The sequence below is a fragment of the Amblyraja radiata genome, chromosome 1, assembly GCF_010909765.2.
Source record: "Amblyraja radiata isolate CabotCenter1 chromosome 1, sAmbRad1.1.pri, whole genome shotgun sequence".
NCBI classification, from domain to species: domain Eukaryota; kingdom Metazoa; phylum Chordata; class Chondrichthyes; order Rajiformes; family Rajidae; genus Amblyraja; species Amblyraja radiata.
This window is the reverse complement of record NC_045956.1, coordinates 34,684,317-34,710,962: the sequence shown is the minus strand read 5'-3', so window position 1 is coordinate 34,710,962 and position 26,646 is coordinate 34,684,317. Positions and strand designations below refer to the sequence as shown.

At 43.1% G+C, this 26,646-nt stretch overlaps 1 protein-coding gene across 1 annotated transcript in view; it reads left to right on the top strand.

The window, feature by feature from the left end:
* The first annotated feature begins 800 nt into the window (after nt 1-800).
* Nucleotides 801-26,646, top strand: part of slc9b2 (solute carrier family 9 member B2) — a 99,907-nt gene continuing 74,061 nt past the window's right edge. The window contains exons 1-2 of the mRNA XM_033020430.1: nt 801-1,169; nt 14,763-14,856. Coding sequence (XP_032876321.1) covers nt 14,773-14,856 — 84 coding nt within the window. The 5' untranslated portion in view covers nt 801-1,169; nt 14,763-14,772. The remainder of the gene's footprint in view (nt 1,170-14,762; nt 14,857-26,646) is intronic.

The window sequence follows — 26,646 nt, the reverse complement described above, 5'->3', positions numbered from 1 at the left end:
TGTGAATTATTTGTGAATATTATTTGGACATTTAGGCTATTTAAAAATGTTAATCATTTATTAAGAAATGGATAGATGTTTAGATCTAGTAATTGAAGTCTGAAATTAGCTACAATTAGGTAACTAACTAATTATATGCTTTAATTTCAGGTCATCCAAGTAAGATTATTTTATATTTGTTTCAGAATGCTTCAATCTATGATAACTGAAAATTTCATTCAGTTCTCTTAATTTTTAAGAAAGTTATGGGCTTTTGACTGTTCACGATCACAGCTTTTTTGTTATGTCCATAGAAAATCAATAGGGAACATGATGCTCATTTCCCAGTATGAAAATGGCCACAACTTTTTAAATACTTGAGATATGAAAGTGAATTAGGTGTCAAATTAAACTTATTTCTATGCTTTATCTGATGGGAGAAATTACAGACTTGATTTTTAAAATCTCAAAATTTTGTAACATTGCTAGTCTAAGATGAAGGGAGAAATGTAAAGATATGAGGGGTAAGTTTTTTAATGCAGATGGTACTGCCTGAGGAGTGGAGACAGATAGTTTGACAATGTTTAAAAGGCATTTGGACAAGTTCTTGGATAGTTTAGGGATGTAGATTGAGTATAGGCACATGGGACTGGTGTAGAAAGACTCCACGGTCAGCAAGGATGAGGTGGGCCTATAGGGCACGCTTCTGTGCTGCACAATTAAATCATTCTGACATTTGACGGGGTTGTTTGAAGTAATGCTAAAGGAGGGTTTTTTTGCAAATAGAATCAATGACACTTCAGGGGAGAGGAAATAAAATTCAAAGTCAAAGAGTATTCCTGTTTTTAGATAACAGTCACGCTTATCATTTTACTGTTCAATATTCATTCATACAGTCAGTTACTCAAATATTAGCATTGTATTTGGATAACACGTGCACAAAATACACCATTAAAATATTCGTCATCAATCCTTCCATGGTGATTGCATTTAAGGTGTTTACTTTAAACTGTGGTCAACAACACACACCTTTCAAGTGATATCTCAGTGACCAACTTTGTATTTTCTTATCTTTGGGTTTTACTCTTGATGTTTTGTTAACAGGGTGGGAAACATTAATTTGTCGTGTATCAGAGACTCGGGCAGAAACTGTTAAGAGTGAAACCAACCAGGACGTTGATCCATTAAAGGTCAGTGTTTCCTGTGGGACCACGTTTATCATGTAAGCTCCAACAATAAGCTATAATAAACTGTAAATGCTGAAAATACTCAGCAGGCAGCACCTGTGAAGCACAAACAGCAATAGTGTTCTAACACCTGTCCCTATACCTCCTCAATTACATCCATTCAGAGACCCCAGCAGTCCTGCCAGGTTAGACAGAGGTTCACGCACACCTCCTCTAACCTCATCTACTGCATCCGGTATCCCCAATGTGGCGTCCTTCACATCAGCCAGACTTGATAACGGTTTTGCTGAACACTTACGTTCGGTTCGCCAAGGCCTGCTGGATCTCCCGGTTGCTAAACATTTGAACTTCTCTTCCCATTCCCATATTGACCTTTCTGTCCTGGGTCTCCTGCATTGCCAGAGTGAGGTCACATGCAAATTGAAGGAACAGGACCTCATATTCTGCTTGGGTAGTTGCAACCTATTGGTGCGTATGTTGATTTCTCAAATTTTAGCTAACTAACCTAACCTCCCCCTTCTCCTGTGCCCTACTTTGACTCGCACCATCCCCCTCTCCTTCCACCAAAATATTCTCACATTTTGTATCCATATCCCATACCTTTTGGCTTTTCATCTTTGGCCTTTGCCCAACAATATACCTATCAAAACCCCCTACTCTCCTGTATCCACCCATCATTTGCCAGGCTTTGTCCTCCCCCACCTCTCTTCCAGCTTTCTCTCCCCATCACACAATCAGCCTGAAGAAGGGTCCCAACCCAAAGCATCACCTATCCATGTTCTCCTGAGATGCTATCTGACCTGCTGAGTTACTCCAGCATTTAGCCATAGAGTCATACACTGTGGAAACAGGCCCTTCGGCCGAACTTGCCCACGTCATGCCCCATGCCCAATCTACTAGTCACACCTGCCTGCATTTGACCCATATGCCCCTAAAACTATCCTTTTCATATACCTGTCCAAATGTTTTATAAACATTGATAGTACCTGCTTCCCCTCTCACCTTAAACTTATGTCCTCTGGTTCTTGAATCCTTTACTCTGGGTAAAAGGCTGTGCATTTACCCTATCTATTCCTCTCTTGATCTTATACACTTCTAAGATCACCCCACATCGTCATGCGCTCCAAGGAATAGAGTCCTAGCCCATTCAACCTCTCCCTATAGGCCATGCCCGTGCATCCTGACCTGTAAATCTTCTATGCGCCCTTCCCATCTTAACAACATCTTTCCTATAACAGGGTGACCAAAACTGAAGATAATCTCCAATTGGACTCAGCTATGTCTTGTGCAACGGTAACATAACCTCCCAACTTCTATACTCTGACTGATGAAGGCCAATGTGCCAAAAACCTTCTTGTTTGACCACCCTATCTACCTGTGATGCCACTTTCAAGGAACCATGTCCTGTACTCCTAGATCCCTATGTTCCACAACACTCCCCAGAGCCCTGCCATTCACTGTGTAGGTCCTGCCCATGTTAAACTTCCCAAAATTCAAAACCTCACACTGATCTGTATAAAGGTTCATGAACCATTCCTCAGCCGACTTGCCCAACTGATCAAGATCCTGCTGCAATTTTTGATAACCATCTTCACCATCTACAATACCGGCCACTTTAGTGTAATTTCAAACTTACTAATCATGCCTTGTATGTTCTCATCCAAATCATTGAATTGGATAACAAACAGCAATGGCACCAGCACCGAGTAACTCAAATTTCACTGTACCTTAATTGGTGCATGTGACAATAAACTGACCTTGAAACCTTGAACGCTGAGGCACACGACTAATAAAGCTAGACCCTCAGAATTCCTTTTAATCTTTGCCGTCTCATCTTAAAGCAATGCTTTCTTGTTTTAGACGAGACCTGGGAAACATGCCTTGGAAAAAAAGACTGACAAACTGCCCTATCTATGCCCCTCATCATTTTAGAAAGCTCTAAGGTCATTCCTTGGCCTCCTATGCTCCAGGGAAAAGTCACAGGCTATTAATTTGCTCCTCATCACCCATGCCCTTGGCCAGGCAACATTACTGTGAATCTTTTATGCACCCTCTAGCTAAATAACATTCTTCATAAGTGTGCTGATAGAACTGCACAAAGCTGCTGCCCAACCAACAATTTGTACCTCTGTAGAGTGATGTTCCAACTCTTCAACTCAGTGGAGACACAAGACACTGCAGATGCTGGAATCTTGAACAAAAAACCAAGTGCTGGAGGAAATTAGCAGGCAATATCTATGGAGAAAACAGACATCATTACTAATTGCGATACCTACATTCTCTTCCAAGCCATTAATATATAATACTGACAATAAAGGACACAATCTGTTTTTGTTAAAAATCAGTAATTTTTTGATTGATACTTTGAATCTTTGATGCATTTAAAATCAGGGTGAATGTTCATAGCTCCATGAAAACGTAAAGAAATCTTGTCTTCATCGATTCAGAAGTATAAAAGTCAGGAAGTGATTTTGCAGGTGTATAATACTTTAGGCCACATTGGGAGTATAGGGTACAGTTCTGATCAAAATGCTGTAGGAAGGATATGGAGGCTTTGATGAGGGTGCAGAAGAGATTCATCAGGATGTTGTTAGGGCTAGACAGTAGTAGCTAGAAGGAGAAAAAGCAGGAATGGGATACTGATTTTAGATGATCAGCCATGATCATATTGAATGGCGGTGCTGGTTCGAAGGGCCGAATGTCCTACTCTTGCACCTACTTTTTTTCTAGTATAGATGGGGCATGTTGGTCGTCATGGGCAAGTTGGGCCGAAGGGCATCTTTCCGCATTATATGATCTATGACTGTGATATTGATTGTTTTCTTTGGACATCAGATGTTGACAGGAGACCTGATAGAAGTTTATAAGATAATGAAAGGGATAGACAGGGTAGATGGTTTTTTTTCCCACGATGAAAATGTCAAATGCTAGAGACATACTCCAAGAGAGGGGTAAAGTTTAAAGGTGATTTGTGAGGCAAGTTGTTGCATAGTGGTAAGTGCCTAGAACGAATTGCCAGAGGAGAGTTAAGTTTAGAGTTATTTAAGAGCTTATTTGTTACGTGCACTGGGTATGAACTGGAACTGTGAAATTCTTCCTTCAGGCAAATTAAATAGTAAATGATCAGTTATTGTAAGTAAACCAGACCATGGTAGTACAAACATGTAGAGCTGTCATAGTAATGGTATATATGAGGCAATGGAAACAGATACCTTAGCAAAGTGCAAGAGGCATGTAGGCAGACATAGGAATAGGCAAGGAATTGAGTGAGGGTTTACAGACTGTGCAGGCTGATGGGAACAGTTGGATTGGCATCCTGATCGGCACAGACATGGTGGGTCAAAGGTCAAAGGTCAAAAGGTCAAAAACTTTATTTGCCATTTGTGCTTACACACATAGCAACTCTTGTGCGGTTGTTCAGAGAGTCAAGTCAAGTCAAATTAAAAAGACACACAGAAAGACACATAATCTATAAAAACATATGCTTCTCTAGAAATAAAAAAAGAGAAAGTGCCTAAAACCCTATATAAAGGGGAAAGTGAGAGCATTGTAACTTGCACAAACCCTATATAAAAGTGTCGATTGCATTGTAAATCGCACAGGCCCAGGAGACAATATAATATGATATAATATGATATACTATGAGGTAGGTCAGGACATCAGTTCATTTTGTTTTGGCCAAGAGTCTCACTGTGGCAGGGAAGAAGCTCTTAAAAAAGCGTGTTCTGTTTGTGGCGATGCTGTCCGCTCGTCTGTGCCTGAGGTTGTATGTGCAGTTTTTGTGTTTGAGCAGGGAGTGAGCTGGATGTAGTGTGTCTCTGATGATTCTCTCTGCTCTTTTTTGACAGCGCTGTGTGTAGATTGTGTCCATGGAGGGGAGTTCCGTTCTGATAATCCTCTCTGCAGTCTTTATGACTCTTTGCAGAGCCTTCCTCTCTGTCTGTGTGGTGTTTCCATACCACACCGTGATGCCTGTGGTGAGGATGCTCTCTATCAGTCCTTTGTAGACCTGTGTGTGACATTGTTAATTCAGAAACAATGGTTCTGGACTTAAAGAAAGGTAACTTTGAGGGTGTGCGACGTGAATTGGCCAAGATTGACTGGCAATTAATTCTAAAAGGGTTGACGGTGGATATGCAATGGAAGACATTTTTTTAAAGAGTGCATGGATGAACTACAAAAATTGTTCATCCCAGTTTGGCAAAAGAATAAATCAGGGAAGGTAGTGCATCCGTGGATAACAAGGGAAATCAGGGATAGTATCAAAGCGAAGGATGATGCGTACAAATTAGCCAGAAAAAGCAGCATACCGGAGGACTGGGAGAAATTCAGAGACCAGCAGAGGAGGACAAAGGGCTTAATTAGGAAAGGAAAAATAGATTATGAAAGAAAACTGGCAGGGAACATAAAAACTGACTGCAAAAGATTTTATAGATATGTGAAAAGAAAGAGATTAGTTAAAACAAATGTAGGCCCCTTGCAGTCAGAAACAGGTGAGTTGATCATGGGGAACAAGGATATGGCGGACCAATTGAATAACTACTTTGGGTCCGTCTTCACTAAGGAAGACATAAATAATCTGCCGGAAATAGCAGGGGACCGCGGGTCAAAAGAGTTGGAGGAATTGAGTGAAATCCAGGTTAGCCGGGAAGTGGTGTTGGGTAAATTGAATGGATTAAAGGCCGATAAATCCCCAGGGCCAGATAGGCTGCATCCCAGAGTACTTAAGGAAGTAGCTCCAGAAATAGTGGATGCATTAGTAATAATCTTTCAAAACTCTTTAGATTCTGGAGTAGTTCCTGAGGATTGGCGGGTAGCAAACGTAACCCCACTTTTTAAGAAGGGAGGGAGAGAGAAAAAGGGGAATTACAGACCAGTTTAACATCGGTAGTGGGGAAACTGCTAGAGTCCGTTATTAAAGATGGGATAGCAGCACATTTGGAAAGTGGTGAAATCATTGGACAAAGTCAGCATGGATTTACAAAAGGTAAATCATGTCTGACGAATCTTATAAAAAATTTCGAGGATGTAACTAGTAGCGTGGATAGGGGAGAACCAGTGGATGTGGTGTATCTGGACTTCCAGAAGGCTTTCGACAAGGTCCCACATAAGAGATTAGTATACAAACTTAAAGCACACGGCATTGGGGGTTCAGTATTGATGTGGATAGAGAACTGGCTGGCAAACAGGAAGCAAAGAGTAGGAGTAAACGGGTCCTTTTCACAATGGCAGGCAGTGACTAGTGGGGTACCGCAAGGCTCAGTGCTGGGACCCCAGCTATTTACAATATATATTAATGATCTGGATGAGGGAATTGAAGGCAATATCTCCAAGTTTGTGGATGACACTAAGCTGGGGGTAGTGTTAGCTGTGAGGAGGATGCTAGGAGACTGCAAGGTGACTTGGATAGGCTGGGTGAGTGGGCAAATGTTTGGCAGATGCAGTATAATGTGGATAAATGTGAGGTTATCCATTTTGGTGGCAAAAACAGCAAAGCAGACTATTATCTAAATGGTGGCCGACTAGGAAAAGGGGAGATGCAGCGAGACCTGTGGGCATGCAGGTGCAGCAGGCAGTGAAGAAAGCGAATGGTATGTTAGCTTTCATAGCAAAAGGATTTGAGTATAGGAGCAGGGAGGTTCTACTGCAGTTGTACAGGGTCTTGGTGAGACCACACCTGGAGTATTGCGTACAGTTTTGGTCTCCAAATCTGAGGAAAGACATTATTGCCATAGAGGGAGTGCAGAGAAGGTTCACCAGACTGATTCCTGGGATGTCAGGACTGTCTTATGAAGAAAGACTGGATAGACTTGGTTTATATTCTCTAGAATTTAGGAGATTGAGAGGGGATCTTATAGAAACTTACAAAATTCTTAAGGGGTTGGACAGGCTAAATGCAGGAAGATTGCTCCCGATGTTGGGGAAGTCCAGGACAAGGGGTCACAGCTTAAGGATAAGGGGGAAATCCTTTAAACCCAAGATGAGAAGAACTTTTTTCACACAGAGAGTGGTGAATCTCTGGAACTCTCTGCCACAGAAGGTAGTCGAGGCCAGTTCATTGGCTATATTTAAGAGGGAGTTAGATGTGGCCCTTGTGGCTAAGGGGATCAGAGGGTATGGAGAGAAGGCAGGTACAGGATACTGAGTTGGATGATCAGCCATGGTCATATTGAATGGCGGTGCAGGCTCGAAGGGCCGAATGGCCTACTCCTGCACCTAATTTCTATGTTTCTATATGGGAGAGGGCGACAGTGCAGACCAGCTTTTCTGAGCAGCCTGATGAAGTACAGTCTCTGCTGGGCTTTTTTCACTGTGGCTGCAGTGTTCAAAGTCCAGTTCAGATCTGATGTTACTTGTAATCCCAGGTATCTGTAACTGTCAGCCCTCTCCACCACAGTCCCCTTGATGATGAGGGGCTGCAGGGGGGTGGATTTTTTCTGAAGTCCATTATTATTTCTCTTGTCTTGTCTGTGTTGAGGCTTAGGTCGTTCACCTCACCATGGGCAAGAATGTCGTTCACCAGACTCCTGTAGCCCGACTCGTCCCCCCCCCCTTGATGAGGCCCAGGATGGTGGTATCATCCGCATACTTAATAATGATGGTATTTTCCTGGGTGGAGACACAGTCGTGTGTGTACAGGGTGAAAAAGGGCCTGTTCCTGTGCTACACTGTTCTATGTCTGTTCTAATTTCATCTGTTCTATTGTTGGATAACATTGCATCCTGTCTATTATTTAGAGATAAAACTGCAACTGCATAGTTGAAGTGAAAATGTACCTTTCTGTCTTTATTCTCCCACGGTAGTCTCAAGTTTGCTGCAATTGCTTTAGGTGAGCTTGGTTCTGGTTGATGAATATGCAAGTATATTAGCCATTCTTTCATGATTGATCATTATTTTTAAATTCTTCCAGAATGGATTGTGAAGTTCTTTAGAGAGCTAATGCTCATAACAATGGAGCACATTTCAGTTATGCTGTTAATGTTTGTGATTATGTCTAAAACCTTTACTCGTGTAAACAGTAAAATGATTCCTACAAGTAAAATATATATATCTATGAACTGAAGCCAAACTATTCATGGCCAAGCTTGAGTTAAATATAGGTCAGATCCAACGGATTTACAATAAATCCTTCAAGAACATTTGTAGGTTAATTGGCTTGGTATAAGTGTAAATTGTCCTTAGTGTGTGTAGGATAGTGATAATGTGCGGGAATTGCTGGACGGTGCAGACTAGGTGGGCCGAAGGGCCTGTTTCCGTGCTGTATCTCCAAACTAAACTAAAATGCACATTCCTTCTCCTGTTACATCAGGTGTTTGAATTTATTGTCCTCTATTTCTTAAACCGCTTGCACTGCTATACCTAGAGTTATACAGCACAGAAAAACCTTTGGCCCACATTGTCCATGCTGCCTATAAAGGACCCATACTAATTCCAGTTACCACTGTTTCATCCAAAGCCTTCCTTGCCTTAGCAATATTTTCACACATATCAGGATTAAGGTCCATCTGCCGACTGGTCACAGACTTCCAACTACAAAAGCAAAGTATCATCCTCTCTCCTATTATGACCAATTTTGGATCCAATTTGCCAACTTGCCTTGAGTCCTGTGGGCTCTAATGTTCGGGACTAGCCTTCCATATGAGACGTTGTCAAATTCTTTATTAAAGTCCATATAGAGCATCAATTGCACTGTCCTCATTCATATACTTATTTACGTCTTTGAAAAGCTCCAGCAAATTAGTCAGACTATAATTATGAAAGAAATGACATGGGTGCAAACAGCAATAGTGGGATATGGATCATGTACAGGCAGATGAGATCAGTTTAATGAGGCATCATGATTGGCACAAACATTGTGTGCCAAAGGGCCTGATCCTGTGCTGTGCTGTTCTGTGTTAGCACTGTTTCAAAGCATCACTTTATGATCAATAATGGCTATTTTAGCATGCAAGTTGAATTGCTAAACATGTTTCAATTTGTATTGTTTATTTAACTTTGTCTTTATTTAAAATAGTTAGATCTATTGACGATGAAGGAATAAACCAGATGAAGTGTAGCTTCATGACAATTCATTGTTGTTACATCCTGGCTCTTTACTGGCACTTGACATGATTTAGACCATCCAGCAAATTTACAAACTTAGCAGTAGCTCACAAAAAACTGTCTCTCTTCATTCTACAGTTTTCTGTGTTCTGAAAATCTACTGTGATTTTCCCTTTCTTTTGCTTGGTCTTTCTAGGGTTCTCCTCCCTCTCCTTTTTCTATTGCCCTTCCTGACTACTGCAAGGGTATCCTATTCCTCCAGATTGTCATCTTGACAGTTATGCAAGTTGGCCTTTATAAGATTCCTATAATAGGTTAATTTACCTTTACATGTTTTCATTAGTGTTAATCAATTTACTAGTTATCAAAATGAAGGAGCAGATTTAACGAACTTCTTATAAGCAAAGGATGTATTCCCAATCCCTGCAATTCAATCTTGCTGTGGCCTTTGCACTCTTTCTTTTATCTACACTTTCTCTGTGCTGTAACATTATATTCTGCATGGTTTGTTTGTATTCATTTATGGATATTTTAACTGGATAGCATGCAAAACATTTTTTTTACTGTATCTCAGTACACATGAACCAATAACCAATAACCAAAACCACACATGATGCCCCTAGCTTCTAATTTCTTAAGAAAAACACTTAGACAAAAACCTAACATTTTGCCAGGTTGCATTTTTAACCGAGTAGTACAAAGTAATCAAGAGTTAATATCTAAGATCCCGTAAAGAATCTTGTCAGCCAAAAATTGTCAGTTCAGGTGTGGTGTCTAGGGAAGGTCTCTACATTTGTGGCAATGGCCCACACAATTCTGAGTTAATTAACCAAGGGAAAACATTGCTAAAATTGCAAAACATTTTGTGCAATTGTCAATGATTATTTATCAAAAGTATTTCAGGACACCTTGCCGTTTATGGCTGTATTTTATTCCATCCACCCAGTTTGGCACACCACAACATTCCAATCCACCAATAATTTGCCAATCAATCGGTCTGCGTTAATTGTGAAGAATGCACTCATTCCCACTTAGTACATCTCTTGGTGGAGTGTTCTGAAGCCCCCAGTCACAGATCAAAGAACCAACACTGAGCCTGAGATTTGTTAGGTGCGCAATGTTGCTTATGAAACGCGGGCTGAACCAGTTGTAACTAGCAGTTGGAAGGTGACATTGAATAAACTGACACACCCTTTCAAAGTTCTGATGTGGTTTCTAAAGTCCACCCTGAGGTAGTTTCACCTAGAACCAGAACCTGATATTTGCGGGACTGTCATATGCAGAGAGAATGGAGCGGCTGGGCTTGTATACTCTGGAATTTAGAAGGATGAGAGGGCATCTTATTGAAATATATAAGATTATTAAGGGTTTGGACACGCTGGAGGCAGGAAACATGTTCTTGATGTTGGGGGAGTCCAGAACCAGGGGCCATAGTTTAAGAATAAGGGGTAAGCCATTTAGAACGGAGATGAGGAAACACTTTTTCACACAGAGTTGTGAGTCTGTGGCATTCTCTGCCGCAGAGGGCGGTGGAGGCCAGTTCTCTGGAAACTTTCAAGAGAGAACTAGATAGGGTTCTTGAGATAGCAGAGTCAGGGGATATGGAGAGAAGGCAGGAACGGGGTACTGATTGTGGATGATCAGCCATGATTGCATTAAATGGCGATGCTGGCTCGAAGGGCCAAATGGCCTACTCCTGCACCTATTGTCTATTGTCTATTGTCTATTGGCAGTAAGCATGAGATCCTTTAGAATGCCAGCTGCCTGAAGCAAAACATTTCTGACGGAAACTCTTGTTAAAATGGCTGGGTAAACTGAAATCATCACCAGACAAAATAATTGTCAAGTCCGACATATGAACCTACATTGCTACAGCTATGGAACTAGCTTTGAAAAACGTGTTTTGGTCAGCCCAAAGTTAATGGCATCATGAAGACATTACATTAGATAATGGTTATGTCACAGTGATGGGCTTGTTAATATCAAGACCATTGATGATAAATGGTCTAAAGCTTGAAATGAGTTTGCACTGCCATACATTGGTTGTATACATCTCTTCCCACAGTAGAATAAAATTCAGCATGACCCCATTAGTGAGCAGAAACATGGGTCAATGTATATATTATGTATGAAGCACTCAAGATATCCGAGAAGAACGTCAGGCAGCAGAACCAATAATAAACGTGGCCATCTAAAGGTGCAAATCTTTGATTTTTGATTGATCAGAGACCCTCAAAACTGACTGGAAGTTGGTCTTAACACAGGAATACTGGTTTGACGCTTGATGCTGTACGCAGGCTTGCACAAAAATCCTTACAGATAGATGGCCAAAGGGCCTACATGTAAGCATTGACCTGTTAGCCTTATCCTTAAAGCACAGGTGGAAAAACTGGAATTACCAAGCTGGTGAAAGTGCAGCAGAATGACTAGACAACACCCATTGTGGTAGACCCCAAATCAGACAAAACCATCAGTCTCTAACTGCAAGGTGACAATGAACATTGGAAATGAGAAGCATTACGTCATAAGCAATAATCTCATTAAGAGGGAAAGAGTGCAGAGAACCGTGCACGATATTCCAAATTGTTTTTAGGTTCTGAGAAACGTTGCTTTGAGGTCCTTTATAACTTTAATCAGTTGTACTCGTTCATAAAATTTTGTGATCCAAGATTGAGATGTCGCTTTTAACATTTTTTTTACCTGTTCAGATCCTTTCAGATAATTTAATGTGGTAAAGTATGAGGTCACGCACTTGTGTAAGAAAAATCAAAAGGCTGATTATTATCTAAATGGAGGGAGACTGAGCTGAAGTACTGACTGATCTGAAGGGTCTAGGTGCTACTTGTGAATGAAACATAGAAACATAGAAAATAGTGCAGGAAGAGGCCATTCGGCTCTTCGAGCCAGCACCGCCATTCATTGTGATCATGGCTGATCATCCCCAATCAATAACCCGTGCCTGCCTTCTCCCCATATCCCTTGACTCCACTAGACCCTAGAGCTCTATCTAACTCTCACTTAAATCCAACCAGTGATTTGGCCTCCACTGCGCTCTGTGGCAGGGAATTCCACAAATTCACAACTCTCTGGGTGAAAAAGGTTCTTCTCACCTCAGTCTTAAATGGCCTCCCCTTTATTCTAAGACTGTGGCCCCTGGTTCTGGACTCGCCCAACATTGGGAACATTTTTCCTGCATCTAGCTTGTCCAGTCCTTTTATAATTTTATATGTTTCTTTAAGATCCCCCTCATCCTTCTAAACTCCAGTGAATACAAGCCTAGCCTTTTCAATCTTTCCTCATATGACAGTCCCACCATCCCAGGGATCAATCTCGTGAACCAATTTTCTATCCACGTCAACACCAATACCATGTGCTCTAATTTTAGTCACCAGTCTCCCGTGCGGGACCTTATCAAAGACTTTCTGAAAGTATAGATACACTACATCCACTCTCCCCTTCATCCATTTTACTTGTCACATCCTCAAAAAATTCCAGAAGATTAGTCAAACATGATTTTCCTTTCATATATCCATGCTGACTTGGACTAATCCTTTTACTGCTATCCAAATGTCCCATTATTACCTCTTTAATAATTGGCTCCAGCATCTTTCCCACCACCGAAGTCAGCTAACTGGTCTGTAATTCCCCGTTTTCTCTCTCGCTCCTTTCTTGAAAAGTGGGATAACATTAGCTATCCTCCAATCCACAGGAACTGATACTGAATCTATTGAACATTGGAAAATGATCACCGACGCGTCCACTATTTCTAGAGCCACCTCCCCGAGGACCCTGGGATGTAGTCCATCAGGCCCAGGGGATTTATCATCCTACAGTCCCATTAGCCTACCCAATACTATTTCTCGCCTAATGAAAATTTCTTTCAGTTCCTCGACCCCCTTAGATCCTCTGTCCACCAGTACTTCTGGGAGATTGTTTGTGTCTTCCTTAGTGAAGACAGATCCGAAGTACCTGTTCAACTCTTCTGCCATTTCTTTGTTGCCCATAATAATTTCACCCGTGTCTGCCTTCAAGGGACCCGGCAAAAGCTACCAGTCAGGCAAGAAGGCAAACTAACTAAGAAGGCAAACGGCCTTTATAGCAAAGGGTTTGGAATATATTAATAAGGAGGTTATGCTGTAATGATACAAGCTGTTGGTGAGACCACAGTTGTAAACCTCTGAAGATAGGCACAAAATGTGGAGTGACTCAGCTGGACAGGCAGCATCTCTGGAGAGAAGGAATGGGTGACGTTTTAGGTCGAGATCTTTCTTCAAACTGGCGATGCAGATAGCCACCTTTATTATTATTCTACGGTGTAAGTCAGCATCTGCAGTTCCTTCCTACACATTGTAATACTGTGTACAGTTTTGATCCTCTTACAAAAATATAAGATAGAATAGCATTGGAAGCAATCCAAAGGTTCACCAGGCTAATTCTTTGGATGAGAGCGTTGTCTTATCAAGAGAGACTAAAAAGATTGGGACTGGAGTGATTGGGATTTCGAAGAATGAGGAGATGACTTTATTTATATATACAAGATCCTCAGGGTGCTGTAATGGGGAGATGTTGGAATATTTTCACGGGTGGGAGAGTCTCAAACAAGGTCATACTACAATATAAGAGGTCACATGAAACTGAAGTACATTTCTTCCTGCAGAGGATAGAGATCGAGGAATAGAGGGTATGGAAAAATGGCACAGAAAAGTTGAGGACAGCATAGATCAGCCATGATCTTATAGTAAATGGGGCAGGTTTGCCTGATGGCTAACTATTTTCTCTCATGTTCTTATGAATGAAAACACACTAAAGTGTCGAAGAGTAACAACATTTCTCATGAGAACAGCTCTCATAACTCCAAGGGTGGTGGGTGTATGGAACAAGCTGCCAGAGGAGGTAGTTGAGGCAGTTACTATTGTAACGTTTAAGAAACATTTAGATAGGTACATGGATAGGATAGGTTTAGAGCAATATGGACCAAACGAAGGCAGGTGGGATGTTAGTTGGCATGGGCAAGTTGGGTCGAAGGGCCTGTTTCCGTGCTATATGACTCTATGACATGCCCACTGGTAAGCCATCATCTGAGACTTGCATTTCTATACAGATCTTTCTAGTTTTTTACAATGGTAGTTGCCTGGGACATGCCCCCACAAGATATGATAGCAATGTTTATGAGGCATTTAGACAAACACATGACCAGGCAGGGGAAGGAGGGATACGGACTGTGTGCAGACAGAGGGGATTAGTTTAAATTGGCATTGTGTCAGCAGGGACATTGAGAGGCAAAGGGCCTGTTCCTGTGCTGTACTGTTCTGCGCTATATACTGTTCTATGTTCTAAATCCTGTTTTCAGCTTCCTTACATTATTTACTTTAATTTCACTAAAAGCCTTGATTAAGGCACAAGAGAGTCTTAAGTTTGGGACTCTGTTCCCTTAAGGGGGTGAATGCAGAGACCTGGACAAATTTAAAGAGATGAAAACATTTACGGTAGTTCTACCTCCTGAGGACTGGGGTGTCTTGGAATCTTGTGACAGCATCTCTCTTCCTTTTTCAGTTTATTCAAGATGAAAAACAGTATTGAACACTTAAATAATGCTTCGCACGAAGATAAAACTGCACAGGCAACTCTGAAATTGTCAGAGTCACAGGTACGTGTGAATCTTTATAAAAAATAATTTGTCTAACAAAATTGTGTACATTTTTCCTATTTACATTGTTTATATTATGGAGATTCGTTCATGTGGTTCTTGAGCATGTTATTCGTTGATTGTAAAATAATCCATACTGCAAATATTTCAGTAAGACGTTTCATTTGAGTCGTGCAGCACGGAAATAGGTCCCTCAACCCAACTTGACCATGCCGACCAAGATGCCCCTGCTAAGCTTGTCCCATTTGCCCACGTTTGGTCCATATCTCTCTGAATCTTTTCTATCCATGTACCCATCCAAATGTCTTTGAAATGCTGTAAAAATAGGTTTTGTTCAGTTTCCAGTTTGAATTTTGGAATTATTTCTTCTGACCTTTTAATTTAAAAAATAAGACACATTGATAAAATATACATACAAGAAATGCAAAACGTTCATGGCTTTACATTCATAGTGTTGTCCAGTCTGGAGATTCATAGTGTAAGTTAATATATTAGTCTGGTTTGGGACCAGCTCTGCCCAAGACCGCAAACAATTGCAGAGTTGCAGATGTAGCCCAGTACATCACATCGACCAGACTTTCCACCTTTAACTCCATCTATACCACGCTGCCTGGGAAAAGCAACCCACATAATCAAAGACTTGTCCCACCCCAGTCATTCCTTCATCCTGCAGAAGGAACAGAAGCTTGAAAGCGTGCACCACCAGACTCGGCAACAGCTTTTGGCCCGCTTTTTTAAGTACCATTCTATAAGCTGGGGTACTGTCCAATTTATATCTACCCCATTGTGGACACAGGACTATATGGATCCAGTGCATTACAGTGCTGAAAACTATATTCTGCACTCTGTATCTTCCCCTTAATCTATTGTACTTGTGTTTGATGATTGTATTTATGTATAGTATGTCTAATCTGTTTAGATCGCATGCAAAACAAAGCTCTTTACTGTTCCTCACTACTGTTCCTGACAGCAATAATCCTAATCTAAACATTCTTTGTACAAAGTGCATTGCTGCCCATGCAGTCTCTTTGAACAAGTCTCCTTGGGGGGGGGACTATGTATAAACACTGCTGTAATTTCTACATGGTGAAACCAAAATGTGTAAAAATACCCTTTATTAAAATCTGACAATGTGCACTTTAACCACATGTGATTTTTTCTATTACAAATCTCAAATTGTGGAGTACATGGGCAAATAAATAAATGACGGGTCTTTGTCCCAAACATGATGGAGGGCTCTGTATCAGCCAGAGTAGACTTGATGGGCTGAATGGTCTAATTCTACTCCAAGAACTTATGAATACCCTAAATACCGTTTGACGGCACTTCCACCCAAGGAGAAAGGTTCTGTCTGTCAACCCTATCTATGCCTCTCATAATTTTATAAACTTCCATCGGGTCTCTTTTAAACTTCCAGCATTCCAGGAAAAATAATTCAGGTGTATTACTCTCCTTGAGCTAATACCCCGTAATCCAGACAGCATTCTGGTAAACCTCTCTGCACCCTCTCCAAAACCTCCACGTTGTTCCTGTAATGGGATGACCAGAATTGCACGCAATGCACCAAATGTGACTTAACCAAATTCTTACAGAGCTGTATCCTGACTTCCTAATTCTTATACTCAATGCCAGGACCAATGAAGGCGAGTGTACCATATGCCCTTTTTTTTACCACTCTATCTACTAATGTTGCCACTTTCAGGGAGCTATGGACCTGGATTCCAAGACACCTCTGTACATCAAAGCTGTTGCTGTTACTGTTATGGGTTCTGCCATCAACTGTGTGATCAGGTTGTGACGCACTGAAAAACTGGAATTAAAGCTTACCATGGCAAAAAAAACATTTTGTGCATTAAACCTGTTATTGTCTGGGCTGGTTTTTGTTTTAAACAAAAATAAACTGCTGGACAAACTCAGCCAGTCAGGCAGCCTCCGATCAGTATGAGGAAGGGTCCTCACCCAAAATGTGTCCATTCCCTCCACCGATGCTGCCTGACCCGCTGAGTTCCTCCAGCACCTTGTGTTTTGCTCAAGATTCCAGTAATCACAGTTTTTTGTATCTCCACATTTTTTTAAACATTTGCAATGCCACTGCTAACTATTAATTATGTGGGCTTTGTTAAATACAGATAAAATTCCAACAAGTAAAATAGTCAGATAAAAATGCCCCCCATTCATGCTTGTTACAGATTCTTAACTCAGTTGTTTTTAACTTTTATCTTTGACTTTCAATCAAATTTTATAATGCAAGCCAATTTCTATTAAGATAACAGCTGAGGAGTGTCAAACTTCATTTAGGAATTAAAAGGGCAATTTCTAAATTGGTGGATTATACTAATCTTTGTGGGTGTGGGGTGGTTACATAGTACTGAGACTACAGCAAATTACAGCACATCATGGACATGAATACATTTGCAGAATAGCAAATAATAAACAAATGATGTTTAATACCATTAATAGCAAAGTGGTAGCTTGTTGGGAGAATAGGGAGGTTGCCTATTACTTAGAAGATTTAAGTGAATGTGAGAACCGGAAATAAATGGGGTATGGAATCCAGATACACAAATCACTACACATTGTGCCATGTTGCCAAGACCATAGAAGAAAGCAAATCAAGCACTGGAACTACCTGCATTAAACCTTGGTTAGACCATGCAGAGTGCTGCATAGAATTCCAGTTGCCACATTATAAAAAGGATATGGAAGCACCAGAGAGGATTACTGGGGTGACTCTAGAAACGTGAGGGCACATATCAGAAGAGGATGGACAGACCTGGTCTTGATGGAAGAAGGCTGAGGGATGAACAGGTGATGGTCTTTAAAGTAGGTTTGGATAGAGAGGTCACAGTATTTGTGGGGAAGGGCATAATTAGAGGGCGTTGATATGAATTGGTCATCAAGAAATCTAAAAGAAAATTTAGAAGTGACATTTATCTAGAATGGTAAAAATGTGGAACTTGCTACCATGGAGTGGTTGGAGCAAATAGATGAGATGTATTTTGGCAGCACTGTGGCGCCGCAGTAGAGTTGTTGACAGAGTGCCAGAGACCCGGGTTTAATCCTGACTACAGATGCTGTCTGTACAGAGTTTCTTCGTCCTTCTTGTGACCATGTGGGTTTTCTGTGGGTGCTCCGGTTTCCTCCCACATTCCAACGATGTGCAGGTTTGTCGGTTAGTTGGCTTCTGTAAATTGTTCCTAGTATATAGGATAGAACTAGTGTACAGGTGATCGCTGGTCGGCACGGACTCGGTGGGCCGAAGGGCCTGTTTCCATGCTGTATCTCTAAACTAAACTATTTCAGATGGGGCTGGTCAGGAATATCAGGGAGGAAGGGAACAGAGGGTAACTGATTAGATTGAGATTAGATAAATTGAGAGAGGGCTTAAACACTGCCGTGCACGAATATCTGAATGGCCTTTTTATGTGCTTTATGTTTGATTGATTGAAAGAAAAAAAGATACGGCGTGAAAACAGGTCAATTGATCCACTCTCTATGCCGACCATTGATAACCCGTTCACACTAGTTATCCTGTTTTCCCCTCCACTCCCTGCACATTAGGGATAATTTACAGAGGCCAATTAACCCATGTCGAGGTGAACACATGTCGGGGCATATGAGACAGTGTGAGGCTTGCAGAATGTGGGAGCCCAGGGACGTGTCCCCTCTGGCCCCCCCGGGTTTTCCGCCCCTGTTCTTCCCGATGTCGTTTGTGCCTGTGTGCACAACTACTGCTGGAGTCTCTGACTGCTACAACTGTGGCAAGTGCGTTCAGCTTCAGCTCCTAAAGGACCGTGTTGGGGCACTTGAGAAGCAGCTGGATGACCTCAGGTCTATCCGGGAAAACGAGAGTTTCCTGGACAGGACCTACAGTGAGGTAGTCACGCCGAGGATACAGGAAGAACCAAGGTGTGCAACTGAGAGAAAGGGTGGAAATCGTGGAGTGCAGAAGACCCAGGTGGCTGTGCCTAATGAAAACAGGTACGCCCTCTTGGAACTGTCCGGGGAGACGATGTTTCCAGTCCGAGCGGCGGACACATCGGTGGATCCAATCCTAGAGATGGGACTCGACCGGCGAGACCGACGTCGGGCAGAGCCATAGTGGTGGGTGACTCCATTGTCCGAGGAGCAGACAGGAGATTCTGTGGCGGCAGACGAGATGCGAGGATGGTCTGTTGCCTCCCTGGTGCCAAGGTTCAGGATGTCACGAGCAGAATTCAGAACATCCTCGAGAGAAAGAAGGTGAACAGCCAGCAGTAGTTGTGCACGTAGGCACAAACGACATCGGGAAGAACAGGGGCGGAAAACCCGGGGGGGCCAGAGGGGACACGTCCCCTCCATGTTTTGAGAGGTGGGCGACATTCCCGCCAGGTTAACCTGCCTGGGCTTGCGGGAAATATGGCCAGCGTGGAGAAGCAGCGCTGGTATCCCGTCAGTCCAGACAGGGCTGTAGTTAATCCAGGTGAGACAGGCAGTAGAGCTGCATTTAGCACTGGATTGAGCCTCCGAAGCCTCGCGCGCGTGTGTGAGTGTGCGCATGCGCGTGCGGCCGCCAAAAAATTGTGTCCCCCGTCCCCTCCATGTTTTGATAGTGAGTTCCGTTCTTGGGGAAGAAGAGGAAGGAGGTTCTCCAACATGAGTTCAGAGAGTTCGGAAGAAGACTGAAATGCCGGACTTATCCAGGGTGGTTAACTCTGGATTGCTTCCAGTACCTCGTGCTAGTGAGGACAGGAAAAGGGAGATAGGGGATCTGAATGTGTGGCTGAGGGGCTGGAGCAGGGAGCAAGGATTTAGATTTATAGACCACTGGGATCTCTTCTGGGGTAGGGGTGACCTGTACAAAAGGGATGGGTTACACCTTAACTGGAGGGGGACCGACATTCGGGCAGGCAGGTTTGCTAGGGCTACACGTGTGTGTTTAAACTAAATAGTGGGGGGGGAGGGATTGACAAATTGGGAGTATAAAGATGGAGTTGAAGGGGAAGTGACTACAGGAAAAATTACAAAAGATTCTCGAATTAATGGGAAGGAAAATCGAGAATGGACAACAGATTAAGGTCAGGGCCAATTACGAGCGGTGCGAGGGGGGAAGTGAATACGGAGGTCAAAGTGCTGTATATGAATGCGCAAAGTATAAGGAATAAAGTGGACGAGCTTGAGGCTCAGTTAGAAACTGGCAAGTATGATGTTGTGGGAATTACAGAGACATGGCTGCAAGAGGGCCAGGGCTGGGAACTGAATATTCAAGGGTATACCTCCTATCGAAAAGACAGACAGGTGGGCAGGTAGGGTTGCCCTGCTGGTGAGGAATGAAATTCAGTCCCTTGCAAGGGGTGACATTGAAACAGGGGATGTGGAGTCAGTATGGATAGAACTAAGGAATTGTAAGGGTAAAAAGACCCTAATGGGACTAATCTACAGGCCCCTAAACAGTAGCCTGGACATAGGGTGCAAGTTGAATCAGGAGTTAAAATTGGCATGTAGCAAAAGTAATGCTGTGGTTGTTATTGGAGATTTCAACATGCACGTAGACTGCGAAAATCAGGTTGGTACTGGACCCCAAGAAATGGACTTTGTAGAGTGCTTTCGTGATGAATTCTTAGAAAAGCTTGTATTGGAGCCTACCAGGGAGAAGGCAATTCTGGATTTAGTGTTATGTAATGAACCGGATTTGATAAAGGACCTCGAGGTTAATGAGCCATTAGGTCATAACATGGTCAGGTTTAATCTACAATTGGAGAGGGAGAAGAGTGGATCGGAGGTGTCAGTATTGCAGTTGAATAAAGGGGACTATGGGGCCATGAGGGAGGAGCTGGCTAAATTTGACTGGAAAGATACACTAGCAGGGATGACAGTGGAACAAAAATGGTAGGAATAATACAGAAGGTGCAGGATCAGTTCATTCCAAGGAGGAAGAAAGATTCCAAGGGGAGAAAGGGACGAGCATGGCTGACAAGGGACGTCAGGGACAGTATAAAAATTAAAGCGAAGAAGCAGAACGTAGCAAAGATGAGCGGGAAGCAAGAGGATTGGGTAATGTTTAAAGAACAACAGAAGATAACCAAAAAGATAATACGGGGAGAAAAGATGAGGTACGAAGGTAAGCTAGCCAAGAATATAAAGCAGGTTAGTAAAAGCTTCTTTAGATATGTGAAGAGGAAAAAATAGTGAAGACCAAAATTGGACCCTTGAAGATCGAAAAAGGTGAATTTATTATGGGGAACGGCAGATGAATTGAACAGGTACTTTGGATCTGTCTTCGCTAAGGAGGTCACAAACATTCTTTGTGATGTACTAGTGGCCAGAGGATCTGGGGTGACGGAGGAACTGAAGGAAATTCACATTAGGCAGGAAATGGTGTTGGGTAGACTTATGGGACTGAAGGCTGATAAATCCCCAGGGCCTGATAGTCTGCATCCCAGGGTCCTTCAGGAAGTGGCTCTAGAAATCATGGATGCTTTGGTGATAATTTTCCAATGTTCTATAGACTCAGGATCAGTTCCTGTGGATTGGAGGGTAGCTAATGTTATCCCACTTTTTAAGAAAGGCGGGAGAGAGAAAACAGGGAATTATAGACCAGTTAGCCTGACATCGGTGGTGGAGAAGATGCTGGAGTCAATTATAAAAGATGAGATAGCCAAACATTTGGATAGCAGTAACAGGATCGGTCCGAGTCAGCATGGATATACAAAGGGGAAATCATACTTGACTAATCTTCTGGAATTTTTTGAAGATGTAACTAGGAAAATGGACAAGGGAGAGCCAGTGGATGTAGTGTACCTGGACTTTCAGAAAGCATTTGATAAGGTCCCACATAGGAGATTAGTGGGCAAAATTAGGGCACATGGTATTGGGGGTGGAGTGCTGACATGGATAGAGAAGTGGTTGGCAGACAGGAAACAAAGAGTAGGGATTAACGGGTCCCTTTCAGAATGGCAGGCAGTGACTAGTGGGGTACCGCAAGGCTCGGTGCTGAGATCACAGCTATTTACAATATACATCAATGATTTGGATGAAGGGATTCAAAGTAACATTAGCAAATTTGCAGATGACACAAAGCTGGGTGGCAGTGTGAACTGTGAGGAGGATGCTATGAGAATGCAGGGTGACTTGGACAGGTTGGGGGAGTGGGCAGATGCATGGCAGATGAAGTTTAATGCGGATAAATGTGAGGTCATCCACTTTGGTAGCAAAAGCAGGAAGACAGATTACTATCTAAATGGCGTCAAGTTGGGAAAAGGGGAAGTACAACGGGATCTGGGGGTCCTTGTACATCAGTCAATGAAAGTAAGCATGTAGGTACAGCAGGCAGTGAAGAAAGTGAATGGCATGTTGACCTTTATAACAAGAGGAATCGAATATAGGAGCAAAGATGTCCTTCTGCAGTTGTACAGAGCCCTAGTGAGACCACACCTGGAGTATTGTGTGCAGTTTTGGTCCCCTAATTTGAGGAAGGACATTCTTGCTATTGAGGGAGTGCAGCGTAGGTTTACAAGGTTAATTCCCGGGATGGCGGGACTGTCATATGCTGAGAGAATGGAGCATATGACAGTCTGAAGAAGGGTTTCGGCCCGAAACGTTGCCTATTTCCTTCGCTCCATAGATGCTGCTGTACCCGCTGAGTTTCTCCAGCATTTTTGTGTACCATGGAGCAGCTGGGCTTGTACACTGGAGTTTAGAAGGATGAGAGGGCATCTCATTGAAACATATAAGATTGTTAAGGGTTTGGGCATGCTAGAGGCAGGAAACGTGTGCCCGATATTGGGGGAGTCCAGAAGCAGGGGCCACAGTTTAAGAATAAGGAGTAAGCCATTTAGAACAGAGACGAGGAAACACTTTTTCTCACAGAGAGTGGTGAGTCTGTGGAATTCTCTGCCTCAGAGAGCAGTGGAGGCAGGTTCTCTGGATGGTTTCAAGAGAGAGCTAGATAGGGCTCTTAAAAACAGCGGAGTCACCTTTTGCACAGTTGATCAACATAATCTATTCTCTTCATGTTTTAATGGCCTTGTCTATGGCCTTTTCTATGCCGCGTCGCATCCTTTCCATATAACCATATAACAATTACAGCACGGAAACAGGCCATCTCGACCCTTCTAGTCCGTGCCGAACACGTATTCTCCCCTAGTCCCATATACCTGCGCTCAGACCATAACCCTCCATTCCTTTCCCGTCCATATAACTATCCAATTTATTTTTAAATGATAAAAACGAACCTGCCTCCACCACCTTCACTGGAAGCTCATTCCACACAGCCACCACTCTCTGAGTAAAGAAGTTACCCCTCATGTTACCCCTAAACTTCTGTCCCTTAATTCTCAAGTCATGTCCCCTTGTTTGAATCTTCCCTACTCTCAGTGGGAAAAGCTTATCCACGTCAACTCTGTCTATCCCTCTCATCATTTTAAAGACCTCTATCAAGTTCCCCCTTAACCTTCTGCGCTCCAAAGAATAAAGCCCTAACTTGTTCAACCTTTCTCTGTAACTTAGTTGCTGAAACCCAGGCAACAATCTAGTAAATCTCCTCTGTACTCTCTCTATTTTGTTGACATCCTTCCTATAATTAGGCGACCAAAATTGTACCCCATACTCCAGAATTGGCCTCACCTTTCAGAATGCAAGTAACCTTAATTGGATTAAGAACATGCAAAATAAGTCAGTCATTATCTTGAGCCTGCTCTACCATAAAATAAAATGAAGGCTGAGTCCATCTTGCCCTTGACACCTGTCTCCTGCTCTCTTACCATTTCCCTTGTAGTTCAAATGTCTCAATCTCCACCTTGAATATATACATTGACTCTGCCTCCACACTCTTTGGCTAGAGAATCCATAATACTTCAACCCTCTGAAAGGAAGAAATTTTTTTAATCACGGTTTTAATCTGAAGCTATGCTTTCTAGTTTTAGATCATTCCACCCAAGACATAATTTCAGCACTCATCAGGTCAATCCCCTCAAAGTCTAAAAAAGACCTCCTCTCATTTTTGTAAAGTCTACTCAGTAAAGGCCCAACTGTGCAACCTTTGTAGTTTAATCCTTCATCCCTGGAACCAGCCCTATCCTCATTCCCTCCAATGCATAAGTATATGCTTCCTTAATTATGGAGACCAAAATGTATGCAGTACTCCAGCTGCAATGCCACCAGTTGCATCAGAGCTTCCCTGCTTTTATACGCCCATTGCAGTAAAAGTATAATTCCATCAGCATTCCAAATGACTTTCTCTACCTGCATGCTAACTTGGAGCTTCAGGCACCGGGGCTCCCCAAACCTTGGTGCTACCACATTGTGCTGTTTAACCTCAATGGCAGTTTTTTTCCCAAAAGTAGATAACCTCGCATTTTTACACATTATCCATCTGCCAGGCTCTTGACTACTCCCTTAAAATGTTTATCGTTCTGCAGGCTCCTGGTGTCCTTCTCATACATCGCTAACGCTTGTATGTTTGTGCCATCAGCAAAAATAGCCCTCGGCACTTGGACCCTTCTACCAACTCATTAATATAGATTACAAATAGTTCAGTACCACTGTTGATCCTAATGCTACTCCCTAGTTCCCGAATGTCCTATCAAAAGAGGCTACGTGGTTTGGGTGTGTACTCATTCCTTGGAGTTTAGTAAAAGAAGGGATATGATATATAAGATCCTAAGGGGATTTACAGGGAGAGGTTGGACAGACTTGGATTGTTTTCTCTAGAATGCTGGAGATTGTGGGTGGACTTGTTAGAGGTATATAACATTATGATAGGCATAGATAGGGTAGATAGTCAGAACCTATTTCCCAGGATAGAAAAATCAAATGCTAAAGGGCATAGTTTTAAGGTGAAAGTTTAAAGGAAACTAGACCAAGTGCAGCTGCTCCCCCAATGCACCCATCCCCTACCCGTAGCCCCCACGGGAGGCGTGGTCCTCCAACTCAACCTGTTGCCGAAGATAAGATTCGAGCACTCCACAGCAAAGACCATAGCTCGTGAGCCTCTCCCAGCACTGGAGTTAAAAAAAAAATCCCAATAGCACCTTCCCAATTGACCCTTCTCCTCCTGTCCTGCCAGGAGCTATGATGGCAACATTGTTGCAAATGTGCACTTGCTGTGAGATGCCATTGAGCTGAAAAGTTCAGTGTTACTGCCAGAGTTCCTGTCTTGCAACTTTGTATCAAAGTGTGTTGGAAGTTCTGAAAAATGATTTTAACTGGAAAAAACATTTTAAATCCAAAGTTTTGTCAGATCTTTGAACATGTTCATTAATAACGAGAAATAAAGCATGAATTTTTCAGATAAGTAGTTTTGGACTCCCCGGAAAAATCTCTACCGTTTGTGGGGGTGGGGGGAGGGGCGGCTTGCAGCGTCATACACACACTAACCACCCCCCTTGATGTTATATTAATATTATTCATTGGCTCCTTTTACCCCATCCTCGCCCTATCCACTGACACATAGCCCCCAACTCGCAGGCACGTCTAGAGAGGGGGGGGGGTGGGGGGTAGAGAGAGATGGCAAAGAGAGAGGGGGCAGAGACAGAGAGAGAGGGGCAGAGACAGAGAGAGGGGGGGGAGAAGGGGGTGGAGAGAGGGGGGGAGAGAAAGGGGGAGAGAAAGGGGGGTGAGGGGGGGAAAGGGAGGGGGGAGCAGGGCGAGCGGCCGGGCAGTGAGAGGCTGGGCGACGTCACTCGCAGTGCGTGAACACCGCGCAGACCCACTGTGACGTCATCACGTCATCAGCCAAAGGCAGCCGGTTTTATTTTCAAACTTTCTTCAGATCTGTGAGAATTTTGATTAATAACTGGAGAAAGAAAGCGTACATTTTTCACATAAGTTCATTTTGGAGTCCAAGGGATAAATCTTTAGCGCGTCATGTACCATTAGCGCGTCATTTTCTGAGGACACACACACACGCACACGCACACGCACACGCGCACACACACACACACACCTCGCAACATGGAGCCGCTACAATTCACATACCGTCCAAGCACATTAACGGACGATGCGCTCTCCCACGTTCTGCACACCGCTCTCTCTCACCTTCACAGCCAGAAGGAGCGCTATGTGAGCATGCTGTTCATAGACTACAGTTCACCCTTCAACACGATAGTCCCCACCAGACTTGCTGAGAAGCTGCTGGGACTGGGGCTCAACACCCCCCTGTGTGCCTGGGTCCTGGACTTTCTCACCGCCAGGCCCCAGGTGGTCAAGATGGGAGGAAATACATCTAAGTCCCTTACCCTGAGCACAGGATCGCCCCAGGGTTGCGTCCTCAGCCGCCTACTGTACTCCCTGTACACACATAACTGTGTGGCTAGGTTCAGCTCCAACTCTATAATCAAGTTTGCTGATGACACTGTGGTGGTGGGCCTGATCTCCAATAACGTGAGAAGGCCTACCGGGAAGAGGTGGCTGATCTGGCACTCTGGTGTCAGGACAACAGCCTCCTCTTGAATATCAAAAAAACTAAGGAGCTGATCGTGGACTTTAGGAGGGCACATCATCCGAGGACGTCCACACGATTGAAGATAAATGGGGATACTGTGGATAGGGTGAGCTGTTTTAAATACTTGGGAGTCCACATCTCAGAGGATCTGACTTGGACATCACACGCTGCAGCACTGGTGAGTGAGGCAAGGCTGCGCTTTTACCACCTCAGGCAATTGAGGAAATTCAGAGTGTCTCTGAGGATCCTCCAGTGCTTTTACTCAGCGGCTGTAGAAAGCATCTTGTCCGGAAACATCACGATTTGGTTTGGGAACTGCTCTGCCCAGGACAAGAAGGCTCTGCGGAGAGTAGTGCGTTCAGACGAAC